The following is a 16,148-nucleotide window of genomic DNA, read 5'->3' on the forward strand; positions in this document are numbered from 1 at the left end:
AAAAAACATGATAGCCATGTAAAATATCAGATCAGCTTGTAAAGGGTGGAGTTGATGTATGATTTTATTACATTTTGTAACATTAAGATGGCCTTTGCGAAGGTCTACTGCTCGAAACTCTGAAGAATGCCAAGCGTGTAACTTAAAACATGTATTGATTTATTGGTAGGGATAAAATTCTTTTAAAAACGCATTACACTCATTTGACCAAAGCCTTAAATAGTAAAAAGAAAAATCACAACAAAAACTGTCCAACCTTTTATAGCCGTATTCTCTTCTTCAATTCCTTATTGGAACCTCAAATGTTGGTGTGAACAAAAAAACTAGATTGACAAATTGTCCACTGTGAGTCCTCACCTACACCTACAGGTGTGTGCGCGCGTGTGTATGTGTATATGTGTGAGGTGGGGAGGCTCCGTGAGGTATGGTGACAGATGTCAAAAGAGGTCGTTTTGTGTGTGTGTGATGCCTGAGTGGGGGGAAAAAAGTACACAGGTGGCAGGAAGGAAAGAGCGTCTCCATGAATACAAGCGAGAGAAAGAGAGAGAGAGTAATTTCTTTGGGCGGGTTGGGTTGGGTTGGTGGGGAAGGAGAAAAGCACAAAATAGATGCAAATGGTCTGAACTGAGGAGATAGTGTTGGCAGGAAGAAAGGTTGCATGTCTCCATGAATGGAAAAAGATGAGAGAGAGAGAGAGAGAGAGCGTGTGATTTCTTTGGGCGGGTTGAGGAAGAAAGACAAAAACACAGAATAGATGCAAATGGCCTGAACAGAGGAGGAAATGATGGCAGAATGGTAGGAAGAGTGTCTCCATGCATGAAAAAGACGAGAGAGAGCAAGAGTGATTTCTTTGGGCGGGTTGGGAGTGTTAGGAAAAAAGCAAAAAATGGATGAAAATGGAGGAAGAAGAAGTGGTGGACTGGGAAGAAAGGCATTAAAAAACAAGTGTGATTTCTTTAGGTGTTTTGGGGTGGTAGGAGGACAAAAGCACAGAATAGATGCAAAACACCTGTACTGAAAAAGTGGGGGAGTGGAATGGGAGGAAGGGTGTCTCTATAATTGAAAATGACAAAAGAGAGAGTGATTTCTTTGGGCGGGTTGAGGAAGAAGAACAAAAGCACAGAATAGATGCAAATGGCCGGAACTGAGGAGGAACTGTTGGCGGGTTGGGAGGAAAGTTGTCTCTTAGCATGAAAAAGGCGAGAGAGAGAGAGAGAGAGAGAGAGTGATTTCTTTGGCTGGGTTGGGCATGGGCGTAGGACAAAAAGCACAGAATAGATGCAAATGGCCTGAACTGAGAAGGAAGTGTTGGCAAAATAGGGAGGAAGATGAGAAGCGGCACAGGAAGTCATGAGGTAAAGTCTTGGCAGGTCTGGTCCTCGTGCGGATGAGCAGGAGGTGGCCCTCTTCGTCTTTAGGCGTACATGGTCAACTGGAGCCACTGGAGGGGTGACATCAATTTACATTTCGATTGGGGCGATTCATGCAGACCCCACCCGGAGATGGCACCGTGGTGAAAATGTTTTCTTTCTTTCTATTTTACATTTAATACAGATAAGCGCTATTATTCAATATGTCATGTGCTGTACTTACCTCCAGTACGCTGAGTCGAATTGTACCATCTCCATGCTGATCGAAGGCCTGAAACGCCCCTACAGGCACGATGCAAAAACCCGCACGCACACGTTAAATGAAACCAAAAAACAACAACCTTAAACAAAATACAGCTGAATTTCAAAATGTTGCCTGGCTTATACGACCACCTAAACCTATCCGACTTCCCGCAGACACGGGACTTACTGAACATGGCCTCGAGGCGGACCAGGCAGCTGATGAAGCTGTCAAAGTCGACGTTCATGCTCTCGTCAGCGTAGCGCATGGTGATGATGTCGTACAGCTGGTTGTTGAGGCGGAAGCCTGAGCGGGACACAAGACACATGACTGCACAGTGACGACAACATTCACAACAGGATGAGTTCATGAACATCGGTAAGAGTGAGGGTGGAGGAGGTGAGCTCCTGTACCTGTGTCGTTGACGGCGTTCCTCATCTCGTAGCTGTTGATGCTGCCCGACTGGTCGGGGTTGTAGTGCTTAAAGATTTCCTGCAAGAGAAAGTGTGAAGAAGTAAGTGTGGAACAAATGGGGGGGGGGGAAAAATGACTTCCTGACCTGCCATTTTTTGATTTTTTTCCACAGGTAGCGGAACTCCTGAAGGTTGAGGCGACTCGTCCCATCCATCTGAGCCCACGCAGTTAAGACATAACATTTCTCGAAATACACAGCACAGTGGGAGGAAAAACAAAATTTTGCATAAATTGGTCATATAATGTGGTCTGATCTTCATCGAAATTACAAGGACAATAAAGTATGCTAAACTAATACAACAGAAATAATTGTTTTCATGTTTTTATCGAAATAAACCTAAATATTCCTAGGCCTGGTAGGTAAAGGTGAGCGAGCCCTTGGATTTAATAACTGGTTGACCCAACTTTGGTAGCCTTAACCTCAACCCAAAGTCTCCTCTCGTTACAGATTAGATGTGCACAACAATCAGGATGAATTTTTGCCCTCTTTAAAAAAAACGTTGCAGTTCAGCGAGATTCCTGGGGTGTCCGGTGTGAAACAGTCTCAATCTCAACGCTGTCAATGAGAACGATGTGGCCCGGGTGTCGGCCCGTTGTGCACTCGATACAAAGGATACGTCCATCAGAGCTATCATGCTCCTGCAGCTCTCCAGGCTGAAGCCCTCTGTACTCAAGCTCTTGTCTGCAGCACATCATAAATACCATCATCATCATCATCATCATCATCATCAATGTTCTCTATAGACCATTTCAGCAAACAAAGCGCGGCAGGGTGATTGACTACCGCTGACTTGAACTGAAAACGATGACAAAAACGTTGTGTTTTCGGGGTTGTGCCACCAGATGTAGCCCAAAAGTTTGAGGTCTTTTGCAATTGCCTTCAAAAGTACATGAATTAGCGACTCACTCAATGATCACGTTAACGATGTCTTTCCACCACGTCTATTTAATCAACATACCCGTTGTTGGCGTTGAAGCAATTTATCTCATGCAACATCTATTTGAGATCTACTCACGTTTGACGATGTGTCTGTTGAGAACGTGTCTCAGCTCGTTGGCCGTGATCTCCATGTCCTGTATGAGGGAAAGTCACCTCTGTAATTTTATTACAGACATTAGGCTGTGCCCGTGCCTTTTTTTTTTTTTTTTTTTTTGTGGTTTGCAGCCAGTGTTGGCATCAATATTTTTACTTTTATTTATTTTATTATTTTACACCAAAAAACAACCAATCAGAGACAGAGGTCCTGAACAACGAGGTCTCAATCATTTGCTGTGCACTCACAACTACGCAACTCTACACTTCTCGTTTTGCCACCTCCGGTTGTTTGTACTCACTTCACCCGCAATCTCCTGAAAAATAGTCCGGAACTGCTGGTCCTCCTCGCTTTCCTCCCCTGCTGAGACCGGCGCTGGCTGGTGACGTGGATGTGCAAGTAAGGGACGACCGGACCACAGTGGTGACAGACATGTGGACATGGAGTCTACATTACGATTTACAGTTTTGATTTTATAATTTTGAAAACATTTCATTTTTTTTTTTTTTTTTTACCCTTGTAGCAGTATTTCATGTAAAACGCAACAAAATTTCACTTAACATTAATTAGATTTTTCTAATCTTAGTTTTGAAATGTTTCTTGTGACCCTCTTACGTAGTTTCATATTTCATTTCGCTTTTAATAATAATAATAAATAGAAAATTAATAGAAAAACGCTAAAATAGATGAAGCAATTAAATGTATTACTTAAATGTATGTAATAAAAATGATAAACGTTGGAAAGGTGTATATTTATTTTAGATTGTTTCTTTTTACCCTTTTATGCAGCTTTGATGAGATAGATTTAAGATAACTTTTGATGAAATATAGTTTTAAAATTGGATTTACAAAATGTTTCATTGAAATGTAGTCACATATGTATAAATAAAATAAATTGTACATTATTTTTTTTTTCTATGCATCATTTACGCAGTTGCAGGGCACTGCAAGCGCGATAATAAACAAAAGTGAGCATTATTACCTTAAGGCACAATTTGGTCGTGAAAGTGTAGAAATAAATCATTTCCCCAAAAAAAGACGCGACTCACCACAGGATGGTCAGCCTCGATCCTGTTCTCAATCTCCCTGAGAGAAGACCAACAAAAAGCGGTCACCACGGTTACCGACAACAACAACAATAACAATAACAGGTCACGTGTGGCCCACCGAGCCAATCAGCTCACTCGCTGGACGGCGTATGCTAAGAAACACTTTTTTGAGCAGTACTGCTGTTATAATTAGGGACGGGCGTTTGACGTCATACATTTTTGACCGGGTAATTAACAAGGAATTTCCGGGACTGTTCCGAACTCCTGTTCTCAACTTCCCGTAGCGGACACAGACCCGATTAATCGATAATTCCTCACGAGCAATTCATCCAATTTCATCCCCATCCCTAGTTATAATCGTCAATAATAGCATGTAGCATGTGTGAGTATTCCAGTCGGAGAACGTTGACTGCGGACTCCTGTGCAGGTTCCAACATTCCGTCAGGCCGGCGTCCGGTTCTCCAGGCCCGCAGGAGGTGGCGGAGGGGGGGGGCCGGTAGCGATGGACGGTGGCTCGGTGAAGACATTTTTGAACGTTTACCGCAGCTCGCCCCAGCCGGGAGTGGCTTGTCCTAAAAAAGATTCCATAACAGCCTCGAACTGGGGCCGCTTTCTTCCAGCTCTACAAATCAAATCTCCGTTAAAATGGTTCGTTCTTGGCGGTGCGCCTCATAAACCCCTCCCACCCCAACCCACAAAAGCGCACTTCAGCATTTACAAACAATATAGTGAACCCCCACATATGCGTGAATCTCCAGTCGTAAACATTTGCATAATTGCAGCTTTTTGGGGGGACCTATCCTGGTACCTTCTGTTTTCTCTCCTATTCTGTACTGTTTTGCCTCTATATAAATGTTTAAACCCATAATTGTACCTTAATTGACAACGTTATAGTATAACTTATTTCAGTTTGTTCCTGTACCTCCCGTAGTGAATCGGAGCACTTGCGACGAATAGATTATTCATTATTGATTATTCATTTGCTGTTTTCTGTCTGCCCAATTGCCTGTGACCGCCTGCAATTATGTGCGCACTAATCCCCCCTCCCATCGCGAGGTTTACGTTCCAGAACGCCCCCGCAATCAGTGAAATTCCCGCTACAGAAATACCCAATTAAATACACAAAATGTTTTTAGTGCAACAGAGCACTTTTTTTTACAGCAAATGTTTTAAGGTCTTCAATTATGAATTTTCTAGTGAACCTCTCATTTAGCTTAATAATTAATTTCAATTATAATTTTACAATAGAGAAAATAAAATAAATAATACAACTCAATACAAATAAATACAACATAATAATATGTATATGTAATTATATAACAATTGTAAAATAAGTTTTGATTTGTTTTTAATAATATTAATAAGACACGCATTTTTTAAAGTTATTTAAACTACAAATGACTTTTCTCAGTTCTTTTATCACCATCTTATGTAGCTTAATATTTCATTTCTTTTACTATGAATAACAAAAAACAAAATTTAGGATTTTTTTTCATTTTACTTTATTAATTCTACATTATTTCTCTTTTTTTTACCTTTATGGTATTATTTAAGTAACAACAAAAATGATTATTTAATTGTAATTGTTTTCGTTAATTATTTTATTTTATAATTATGATTGATTTTAATTTATCTGGTGACCCTCTTATGTAGCTTAATATTGAATCTACTTGATAAAATATAAAATCACTAGAAGAATCCTGAAATTGTTCAACGGATTTAATGTAGTAATAATACGTGTATCAAAAACATAAATTAAAAGGTTAGATTTGATTTTAGCATTTTAAGGAGACATTCATTTATTGAAGTCATTTAAAACTACAAATGAGTGTCTACCGCCTACCCCCCATGCAAATAGAAACCCGTCAACCAGCGGCCACTCACTCTGACGTGTTCCTCTTTTCGGAGAAGACGCGCAGGATGAACTCGCCCTCCTGGTGCGGCTCGTACGTGGACGGCACGATGACGTACTCGCCGGGGCTGAGCCGGAAGCGCTGGGTGACCTCGCGCAGGTTGATGTAGGACTTGCAGCGCGCCTTGGACGAACTGACCAGGAAGAAGTCCTTGGTCATGTGCTGCTTGTTGCCGTGCATCTGCAAGAGGACGGAGAACAGTCCGGTGGGAACCCTTTCCGAGACTAAGGAGAAAGATTCACCTCAGAGCTCGTGGGGGCGGGGCGGGGCGGGGCGGCGCACTTACCTCCTTGGGTACCTGTGGACAGACAGAGGAGATGGTTAACAATCAGGATCTGGCCTCCTCCCCTTTGGAAATGGGATCTCCCCAGGTTCGAGGGCAGTGATTCCCAAAGTGTGCTTGTTACCTCGAGTGCAGTGCGGTTCTCAAATGTTTACGCCACGTACCACCGGAGAAAAAAACATTTGTCTTTCTCAGTGCCACCACAACAACCAACATTGAAATGTAGTAGCAAAGTAGCCTTATGTGTGTCATCAAAATCAAGGCAGAGTTTGTACTCCTAAAAAGTTGATTTAAGAGTGTATTCACACCTGCCACATTTGGTCCGCTTTAAACGAACCAGACTTCGTTTCAGCCCATGGTCCGGATTTTTTTGTGTGCAAGTGTGAACACGTACAAGCGAATTCCGGTGCGCACCAAACAACGGCTCCGAGACGTACTTTATGAGGTTATCGTTGGTCCGCTTCCAAACGGACTCGGTGCGCTTCGTTCGTGGTGCGAATACAAACAGGCCTCGAGTTGACCCAACAAGTCAATAACCCCGATAGCGTACGTTGTACGTCATACCTGATCTGCCATCTTCTGCTTAGCAACGCATGTCGTGGCTCAGGTCGATATAATAAATGACATGTATTGCGTTACGCTCCTTCGGTTTGCAGCGCACATTTGCCGACGACGGCGTTCCAAAATGAGAAATCGAACGTCGCAAAACTTGGATGTTGAATGAGCTGCTCTTTATGGTAGTGAGGCTGCCTGGATTTGTATTTGCTGGGGCATGCGTGACTGTGAAACCATACATACTATACATAAATGACAATCGATATGGGTAACTAGTTTTGAAATCAGAAGTCGCTAACAGAAAAAAGCTTGCAACATTTCAATGTTTGCAAAAGTGAGGACAATTTGCAATTTCGGTACAGATTTGAGGAAGAAACAAGAAGCAGGCAGACTGCTTTGCTTTCACGAGTCACAGAGAATGATGTGCCGGGCAGATCTGGCACTGGGGCCTTCAGTCCGGCACCTGTTACAGCGCTACTAGTCATGACAGCGGTACTTGGAGCGCTAAGTATTTTTTTGAAGCGGTATTTGCTGTAAAAAAAAATTCGAGAATCATTGTTCTAGGGCCTACTCTGAATCCTTCCGCAAAGGCCAGAGCTCCTAACCCTGTCCCTAGAGGTGAGGAGAAACCCAGACAACCAAAGTTCTAGACCATAGGAAGGGCCTGACCGTCGTTAGTCTACCATCTTTAGGCTCTACCTCAAATTTCCACGTCAAATATCCAAAGCAGAAGTCGTCTTGCGAACCTCGTAGATGGCAAAGCCGATGGTGAAGAGGTTGGCGCCCATCCTGCGCTCCTTCCGCTTGTTCTTCTGCATCAGAGCCACCACGAAGGTGCAGCCCACCTCGTTGTCCTCAGGGTCGTCGTCCTCCTCCAGCAAGCGAAGGCGGTACTGAGGGTTGGTCCAGAAAGTGTCTAACGGGGATCAGAACAGGAGCTATGTCAGGGGAAAATGGTTACTGGCATGGTTCAACAAAGCTTTTGCCACTTATCCAGGTCTTAGGTCTGGGTTGTCGGGGCTGCAGTGTAAGCGGGGTTACCTAGACCCTGTCCCCAGCAACCTCCACCAGTTCCACCGGGGGTGGGACACCGAGATGTTCCCAGACAGGCTGTGAGACATGAGGTCCGATTTTCTAAAAGTTTGTGCGTGCAAAAGACGGCTGAAAATTTAGCTAATCGACTAACTGGGCGCAGCCAGGACTGCATCTGCCAAACGGGCAGAATTGCCAAGCAGTTCATTTTACTGTTCTAGTTCATCTCCACCATGATTAATTTTCAGGAAATAAACACAAAAAAAGCGTTATTATTTATTCATTCCACAGTTCCACCGAGTGGTGGTTAGCTACTTGTGTAGCCACAGCTGCCCTGGGGCAGTCTGACGGAAGCGTGGCTGCCATTCTGCGCCTACAGCCCACCCCTAAACATCCAAGTTTAAAATTGTTTTCAAAAAAACCGACACCCACCAACAGCGTGCGCAATCTGTTATGAATTAACATGCAATTTAGTGCCCCCTATTTGCGATCTTAGTAAATCCGGCCCATAGTTTCTACAATATGTCCTAGGTCTACCCTGAGGTGTGTCTCGTACCAGGGTAGTTTCTGCATCCTCCGGCCGAGCAGCCTCGCACCCAGCGGCCCTCGTTCACAGAGACGGTCCACTTGTGGATCTTGTCGTCCTCCAGGGCGTCGGGCGTGAGATTGCAGATCTCGATCTTGGTGTAGTTCTTCTTGAAGTCCTCAAAGGACATCCTGGAGAGGGGAGGGGATTCAGGTTTTTCAGGATGCTTAAGACAGACGGGTGAACCACACACTGAACCTGCAAACCTCCGTCCAACCTGTCTGACTTCCTGATCGTAATTTTATTATTTTTTTTGAATAAATGTATTATTGTTTTCAAGAAAAAAAGTCACTTTAAAAAAAAATTATGTATTGTATATTGCCAAAAGTTGGACGTAAAAATGTGTACTTGTTTCACCCAATTTTTTATCTTTCAAAAAATGTTTTTCAACTAGAGGTTTTTCCAAGAATTTCATATACATTTTTTTAGACAAGAACAGTCATACTCATTTTGAGAGAAAAAAGGGTTCTCTTGAAAAAAGTTTGTTTCTCTCTCTCAATAATACTTTTTCAAAATTAAAACAAATCTAGGAAAATCGAACCATTTTCTTAACAAGTATTCTCTTGAAAAAAATATTTCAAAATGATTTTTTTTTAAAAGAAATTACTTTTCTTTAAATAGATCTATTAGCAAAGAAAACACCAACAACAGCAAACATTTTTCAAAAACATTTTCCTGGAAATAAAACCTTTTTTAATTTTCTCAATGAGAAAAGTTTCATTTTGAGTAAAACAATGTTCTTGAAATGTTTTAAATGTATTTTTCTTTCTCTTAAAATACATTTTATTTTCATTATAATACAATTTTTTTTTTTGTCTAAAAAAAGTACAGGCTGTTCTGGAAAAATAGAACAATTTTCTTTAAAAAAAAAACCACCCTCCCTTTTTGTTGAAAATGTCTTTTGTTTCTCTCGAACAAATGTATTTTATCAGGAAAATTCATCAGTGTATTGAGGGATTAAAATGACTAGTAAAAGATTTGTTCTTGTCTGAAACCACGTTACCAGAACTCTCCGTCCTCTGCGCTCTGGTGTTGTAGCTTCTCCTTCTCAGCCTTGGATAGTGCGGCCCACTCCTTTGAGCTGAAAGAGAACAGGCCAAACCGTAAAAGCTGCCAATATTCTAGACTCTGGACCAAATTGCTCCGGTCAGAGATGCTGACTTGTCGCTCCAGGGTCCGTTCCACTCCACCTGGCCCCAAGGGTTCCTGAGACGCACCAGGCGCACTTTGGTCTCTCTGTGCTGCAAGGGCCGACACTGCCAAAGACAAAACAAAGCGTCAGTTCTCGTGATCCAATTTCGCAAGCGATTGGGGGTGAGCCTTTTACCTCCTCCATCGCCGTCACGGAGTAAGCGTGGCCCTTCACCAGGCCCGTGGAGGTCCGGGTCTCGAAGCGAGCAGGGACGAGGGACTGCGGAACGCAAACCGAACCACGTGTGTCTTATTTGTGTTCACAAAAAAACGACATCTTACATTGTTGTCGTTGTTCTTCCCAAATGAAATTCCAAAAGTAAAAAATGAGCCATGAATGAGCAAAAATTGATGATCTTACAATTGAATCTGTTGCTCGTAATCTGATTGGCAAATGTATCTTCTTCTGCGGCAAAGCATTACAATCATTAATTTTTAACAAAACAAGCCTACTCAAATGTATCTAACCTACATTTTTTCAATCATTGTCTAAAAACAAAAACATCCAGACTTTCAATCTAGATGCGACATAATGCCGCAAGTCTCCTGCGGAATGGGGGAGTGGTGGAGTTTTCTTGGGCAGATTTTTTTTCTCAAGCCATTTAACACTTTAAATTGTTAATAATCTCTAAAAAATAACAGACGATGTGGGGAAATACCAATAGTATCGATTTGTGAAAAGATATAATGACATAGGATGTTTTTGCCCGACAGCGACGATGTGCAAAGAGATTAATTTGGCCTGTGATTTATCAAAATTGAGACAAATTGCGATGGCTGACTTTTCAGCTTTTTAATACAAGTGCAAACGCCACCGCCGTTGAGGCGGGAGCAAGCAAAATGAGACAAGACGGTAAAAACAGATCTCTTCTGCTTGTGTAAACATTTTTAAAATGCTAGAAACAAAAATTATTGTCACTTATTGTCCATTTAGCAATGTGATTTTCGATCTTCTGAATAATCTGAAGGCTGACTTGGAGTGAGTCACAAGAAGGAGTCATGCCATAACACCTATGACAAAACTCCTCAACTCTGAATTTCTCTTTCCATTTGAGCGCAGGGTGAAAATTGGTGCAGGCTTCCCTCAGAACAGTTTTTCGGGCGTGCTGTCGGAATGTTACGCAGGACGGGGGCAAAAAAAAAAAACTCACGTCGATGGAGCAGCCCATGAGGGAGCCTCTCTCCAGAGCCTTCTTCATGATCTTGTAGAGGTCTTTGGGAGCCTCCTTCATCTCGTAGAACTCGGTCACCCCGCCCGTAAAGTCCTCCATGGCCTCGGTGGTGTTGCCGCCCTTCAGGGCCTCGTAGGAGCCGTGCAGTCTGGAGACAGCCAGGTCAAAGGTGCATCGGTCGCGCTCTTACACAGACAACGTAACTACAGTGCTGCCTTGACCTGATGGGTGCACCAACGTCCAAGTTTTCTGAGTACATACGGAAGTATATAAATGAAAATAAAACGTTGGTGAACGTACATAAACGTTGGTAAATGTTAGTGAACGTCAGTAAACGTTAGTGAATGTTAGTAAATTGAATTACATGTAATTAAACGTGAGTAAACGGAAGTCAAGTTACCACTCTAACCACACTTGGGTTTTGACTTTCTTGTGACCCAGGATGGGTCGGACGGAATTTGTGACCCTCCAGCTCTGAGACATCCTGTCTGCGCTCAGAATTCGAAGAGAATAAAGTTCTTTTTTGCCCCCCTGAAAATAAGCTTGCATTCATTTAGAGGGGAAAAGGCTTCTTTTTTTATGAAGAAAACAATTTCATATTTTATGAGGAAAAAGTTTTATTTATTCAGAGAACAAGTCTTAATTCTTGAGGAAAAAAACATGTAATATTACAAGAATTAAGTTTGGGGAAAAAAATGAAATTGTTGTTTGGTTTATGAGGTACCGTAAGTTTCATTTTTTACAGGAAAATATTTTTGGGTGGAATGTGAGAACAGAGAAAGTATTGTTTTCAAGATTTGTATCTTTTCAAGAAAACTTTTTAGGTTTTTTTTTTTTCTAATTATCTTTCACAAGAATGAAATTAAGATTTTTTTCAATAAAAAACACATTTACAGTATTTACAGTTTAAAAAACGAAATATATATATATAAAAAAAACGTTTCATAGAATTACCTTTCTTTAAAAAAAGTCATTTATTTAAAAATGTTTTTGGGGGGAATTTTCTTAACATTAATATCTAGATCTAGGTACATGAAAGAAAATACATTTTCATCAAACGACTTTATTTTCATCACATTACTCTTTCTTTTTCTTTTTTTTTCCCTCTAGAGCATAGGTGCCAAAATGGTGGCCCGGGGCCCAGATCCGGCCCGCCACGCCAATTTATGTGGCCCGCGAAGTGTGCATCGACTTTGTGTTTCCTGCTAAAATACCAAAATTGCAAATTGGCTTCACTTTGAAAAATATTGAAATATTGCAAGCATTTTTTGTTACCAACCCCCCTTTTAAAATAAAATGGATTCATACTGTAATTGAACAAACAGTTTTTACTGGCTTCTGATTTCAAAAGTAATTATCCATTAATTTGTGTGTATGTAATATTATGAGTCAATCATATGGGTTTGCAGCCATAACGGCCCTCCGAGTGGAACCATAACTGCGATGTGGCCTGCGACAAAAATGTGTTTGACACCCCTGGCTCTAGAGGAAATGTAATGAACTTCCTCTTGAGGGATGAAAATGACTTTTATATTAGGCGACTCACTTTGCATATGCCTTCTCCAGCAGAGCGCTCCAGAACTCGTTCCTCTCCGCCGACTTGGTAAACACCAGCTGGTTGTTGAAAGTCGGGATGCGGTCGTCGATGACCACGTCGACCCAGTCGCCGTAGCGCCAGAACTGTGGAGGAGGACGAGGACCGAGATGGCCGAGATCAGGGAGGTGAGATTGGCCATTTAAGCGGAGACGAGATGAAGAACAAAGGCCTCGGAAGCTCCTCGGCCGACCTGGAAGTGGAAGATTCCGGCGTAGTCCTGCGTGAAATTCTGCTCCGGAGGAACCACCCGGTAGAGGAGCTTTTCGTTGAGGGTGAGGCAGGCGATGGCGGCCAGCAGCCAGCAGTCACCTGCACGCAAAAAAGGTGGGCACAACACACCGGTAGAGGGAGGTCAGAGCCAGCGAGGCCGACACGTGCTCAGAAGCACTCCAATCAGATTTCAGCCTTTATGTGTTGTCATGTCAATGTAATCTGCCCAGGGCCTTCTCAATCAGTAGGGCTGGGTCTGTCCCACGTCAAAAAAAATACTTCTGAGAGCAAAGAACATTAATTATAGTCTTTTCTTAACAGTTATAGCTTATTGTGCATTGTATAAGCGCCATTCATATAAAGAAAACAAAAAAAAAAACAAAGCATTTTTAAGTACAATAACCCCAAAATAGTTGAACTCACCGAGATCTCCCTGGCAGATGTCGGTACGACTGGCCCCGCCCACAATGAACTGCGGGTTCTCGCTAATTTCCTGCACAAAACACAAACAACAAATGTACCTTTATCCTTATTAAACATAAAAAAAAACGACTTTGTTCAAACTTCATCAACTGCTATAACAACGAGCAAGTGAGACCACACCTTTATTCCAGCTATCTTGGTCCCCACTTTATGTGTTAATACACTTCTTTTTTTGGGTGGACATTTCTGAATTAAGATTTATTAAGATTTGTCATACTCGATGAGAATCCCTTATATGCATCCATCCATACATACACATATACAGTATATTGCTTATTTTCATATAATTCGATGAATAACGGTAAAGACATTTTTCTTTTTTCTAATTTAGCATTGAACCTAAAGGCTAAACTTTACCGATTGGTGCGTCTTACTAGTAATGTTTTTGTACGACTAGTGCCATTTTTGTCTTACTGGTATGCAATGAAACCATAATATTACAAGACTGTGTTGCACTAGTCACACTACTAGCCCAGTCGATGTCAGTAGTGGGGGAAAACGTTACTAGTAAGACGCAGTCGTTTTATTAGTGCGTTTTATTAACCCTAAATTGCCTCCAGGTCAGAATTGTAAATGCAAAACTGCTCAAATGCCTTACCTGGTTAATACTGTTTATACTGGTAAATGATAGTTTGTTCATGTTAACTGAGCTTTGACTGTTAATTTACCTGCGACGGATACAGTTGGAATGCACTGTTAATTTCCATTAATTAAAATTGCCGTTTTATGCTGTTAAATTACGGTTATTTACAGTTTTGGTTAAATGACTAATTTAACTGTTAATTTACCTTCAAGGCATGATTATTTAACAGTATTTTATAATGATTATGAAATACATGCGCATACTGTTGCGAATTCACCGTAAATGAAAAGCAATTTCAAAAGTGTGGCAAAACTGTGCACTAGTTGACATCTGCACACCACTAGTACAACTAGTGGAGCTGCAAGATGTTAACTAGTATCACACTGTTGTCAGCTAGAGCACAGCTTTGGCTCAGTAGCAGCAGGTAGTTGTCCTACTAGCGTGGCAAGATTTCCTCCTAGTGAGGACAAAGAGCATACTAGTATGCAGACCTTATCAAGAATAAATTCGTTACTAGCAAACAACTGCGCTAGACTAGTAACCACTAGGCCCAACGCAAGGCATGTGCAACAATCACTAGTAGTTTTACCTCACGAGTAACATGAAGTTGTCCTAGTGTGGCAAAATATCAGGCACGTGCACAGACATTTTGGGGGGCAGGTGTTCTAGCCCACAAATGTCTTCAGTATATAACAAAAACAAAGAAATTGAACTTGCCGTTCCAATACCTTTGGAGGGGACAGTAGACGTAATAAAAATGCAAGAAAAGAAAATGATAAATACAAGAAAACGTTGCACAAAATCCTTAAAAAATCCCTCAAATGCGTCAGAACCGAGACCGACACGAGGGGCCATATTTACTTCCGTAAACACTACGCCACGTGACGTCGTGTTTTGCGCTCACGCGTTTCACTTTAGGGATGCACTCCGTTTGTTTGTTTGTTCGACTACATATAAAGACCGGATTTACCCCCCCAAAAAAATCCCACACCCTGCTGTGTGCACATAGCCAAAGAGCATGCTAGTACACGGACGTCAAACCGGATGTCAAGAAATTTGAATAAATGCTCAAACTCCCTCCCTCCCTCTTACCTTGGGCCTCTTCCAGACTATGTTCTTGACCTTGTTGGACTTGTGTCCGAGATCCCTGAAGCCCAGCGACTCAATGTTGGGCGGGAAGGAGTCGTCGTCAAAGAGGGTCCCGCGCTGGGCCCACTCCCGCCGCAGGGTGCCAAAGTCCTGCCCATTGAAGCGCAGCGGCTTGTTCAGGGTGCCTTCCCCGTCGCGCCGCTCTCGCTCCCGGATGAGCCGGTCGCAGAAAAAGCCAGACGGTGTGTAGGGCATCTCGTCCCCCTCGCTCTCTCTCTCGCTCACCTTCTATGGTGCGGCGTGTGTGCGCAAGTGTGTGTGTGTGTGTTTTCCCCCCCCGATGTTGCCAATTTGACTCAAGTCACCAAGCCGGACGCGCTGGCATAAATCCAAAGAACAAGTGCCTGATTGGCTCCCCGCGGCGGTGACGCGGCCTCCCCCTCTGAATGCTGAGAAAAAGTAAATTCAGCCAACATACATGCACAGAATGGCACATAACACACACATACATTGTGCGTGTGTGTGTTGGCCATTGGGCCGACAAACAATGGCGCGTTCGTCATTGTTGGGTGACACAAAGGCCAGCGGGCCACGCCGGAGGCCATCCAAAGCATGGCCGCTGGATGCCCTGCCTCAGCAGAAGGCATTCAAGCGCCTCTCAATGGAGCTCAACGTCGAGCAGTCTCAGCAAGAACCCATTTGGAGCGCGCCGGTCCTCCACCGCCGTGCCAGATTGTCTTCGAAAGGCACAAAAAGTGGGAAAAAGTATCCCAAACAAAGGATGTGACAAGCGGCCGTTTGTAGGAGTGTCGCAATCATGAAATGTAATTTGTTCACAGTTTCAGAGAGCATTGTGTGCATTTTGAGTCCTCCAGCGCCAGATAGTCTTTGACAGGTCCCAAAAAATGCTGTAACTGGACAATGGGGAACTTATAGGTGACTGTTGATTGTGACATGTAGTGTCTTTACCGTTACATGGAGCGTTATGTACATGGAACACCGCAATCAGACAGTCTTTGAAGGGACAGATAGTACAACCAAAACATGTGGCTGGACAGTTGGGTCATTTATAAGGACACTGGTGGGCGTGACGGCTAATTTGTTTACAGTTACAGAGAGCAAAATGTGCTCCACTGCCACGCCAGATCAGTGGCGTAAATTGGTATGTGCGAGGTGCGCGACCGGACAGGGTGGCACGCTTGGGTGGTGGGGGGGGGGGGGGGGGGGGGGTTTGGGGGGGGCATTAGTCCATCCACCATTTACACAGTTCCGCCTCTCTTATATCG

The 16,148-nt window shown here is 42.8% G+C and overlaps 1 protein-coding gene across 3 annotated transcripts; it reads right to left on the reverse strand.

The window, feature by feature from the left end:
* Positions 1-138: 138 nt before the first annotated feature.
* capn3a (calpain 3a, (p94)) lies at positions 139-16,046 on the reverse strand. 3 transcript variants are annotated; one of them, XM_061794460.1, is made up of 21 exons: positions 14,866-16,046; positions 13,131-13,200; positions 12,688-12,806; positions 12,447-12,580; positions 10,880-11,048; positions 9,865-9,948; positions 9,699-9,793; positions 9,541-9,618; positions 8,508-8,668; positions 7,666-7,835; positions 6,368-6,379; positions 6,053-6,261; positions 4,169-4,205; positions 3,421-3,498; positions 3,102-3,159; positions 2,703-2,767; positions 2,171-2,239; positions 2,025-2,103; positions 1,801-1,917; positions 1,594-1,652; positions 139-1,441 (listed from the first exon to the last, which is right to left on the reverse strand). In XM_061794460.1, the coding sequence occupies exons 1-21, from the start codon at positions 15,115-15,117 to the stop codon at positions 1,415-1,417; spliced, it is 2,142 nt and encodes a 713-aa protein (XP_061650444.1). In that variant the 5' UTR covers positions 15,118-16,046; the 3' UTR covers positions 139-1,414. The 3 variants fall into 3 exon arrangements, 2 of the variants coding, with proteins under 2 accessions (XP_061650444.1, XP_061650443.1); XM_061794459.1 differs by having other exon boundaries at positions 3,379-3,498; XR_009791403.1 differs by lacking the exons at positions 139-1,441; positions 1,594-1,652; positions 1,801-1,917; ... (2 more) ...; positions 2,703-2,767; positions 3,102-3,159 and having other exon boundaries at positions 3,220-3,498; positions 4,169-4,740; positions 6,368-6,506.
* Positions 16,047-16,148: the final 102 nt, after the last annotated feature.

This window comes from Phyllopteryx taeniolatus, chromosome 13, assembly GCF_024500385.1.
Source record: "Phyllopteryx taeniolatus isolate TA_2022b chromosome 13, UOR_Ptae_1.2, whole genome shotgun sequence".
Classification (NCBI taxonomy): domain Eukaryota; kingdom Metazoa; phylum Chordata; class Actinopteri; order Syngnathiformes; family Syngnathidae; genus Phyllopteryx; species Phyllopteryx taeniolatus.

What these genes read in the sequence shown, in the direction of transcription:
- capn3a (XM_061794459.1), bottom strand. Translation starts at nt 15,117, where the DNA reads ATGCCCTACACACCGTCTGGCTTTTTCTGCGACCGGCTCATCCGGGAG. An exon ending in TAGTCTGGAAGAGGCCCAAG is followed by an intron (nt 13,201 to 14,865) that starts GTAAGAGGGAGG and finishes TGTTTTGTGCAG; the next exon opens with GAAATTAGCGAGAACCCGCA. An exon ending in GCAGAGGACGGAGAGTTCTG is followed by an intron (nt 8,669 to 9,540) that starts GTAACGTGGTTT and finishes TCCCCTCTCCAG; the next exon opens with GATGTCCTTTGAGGACTTCA.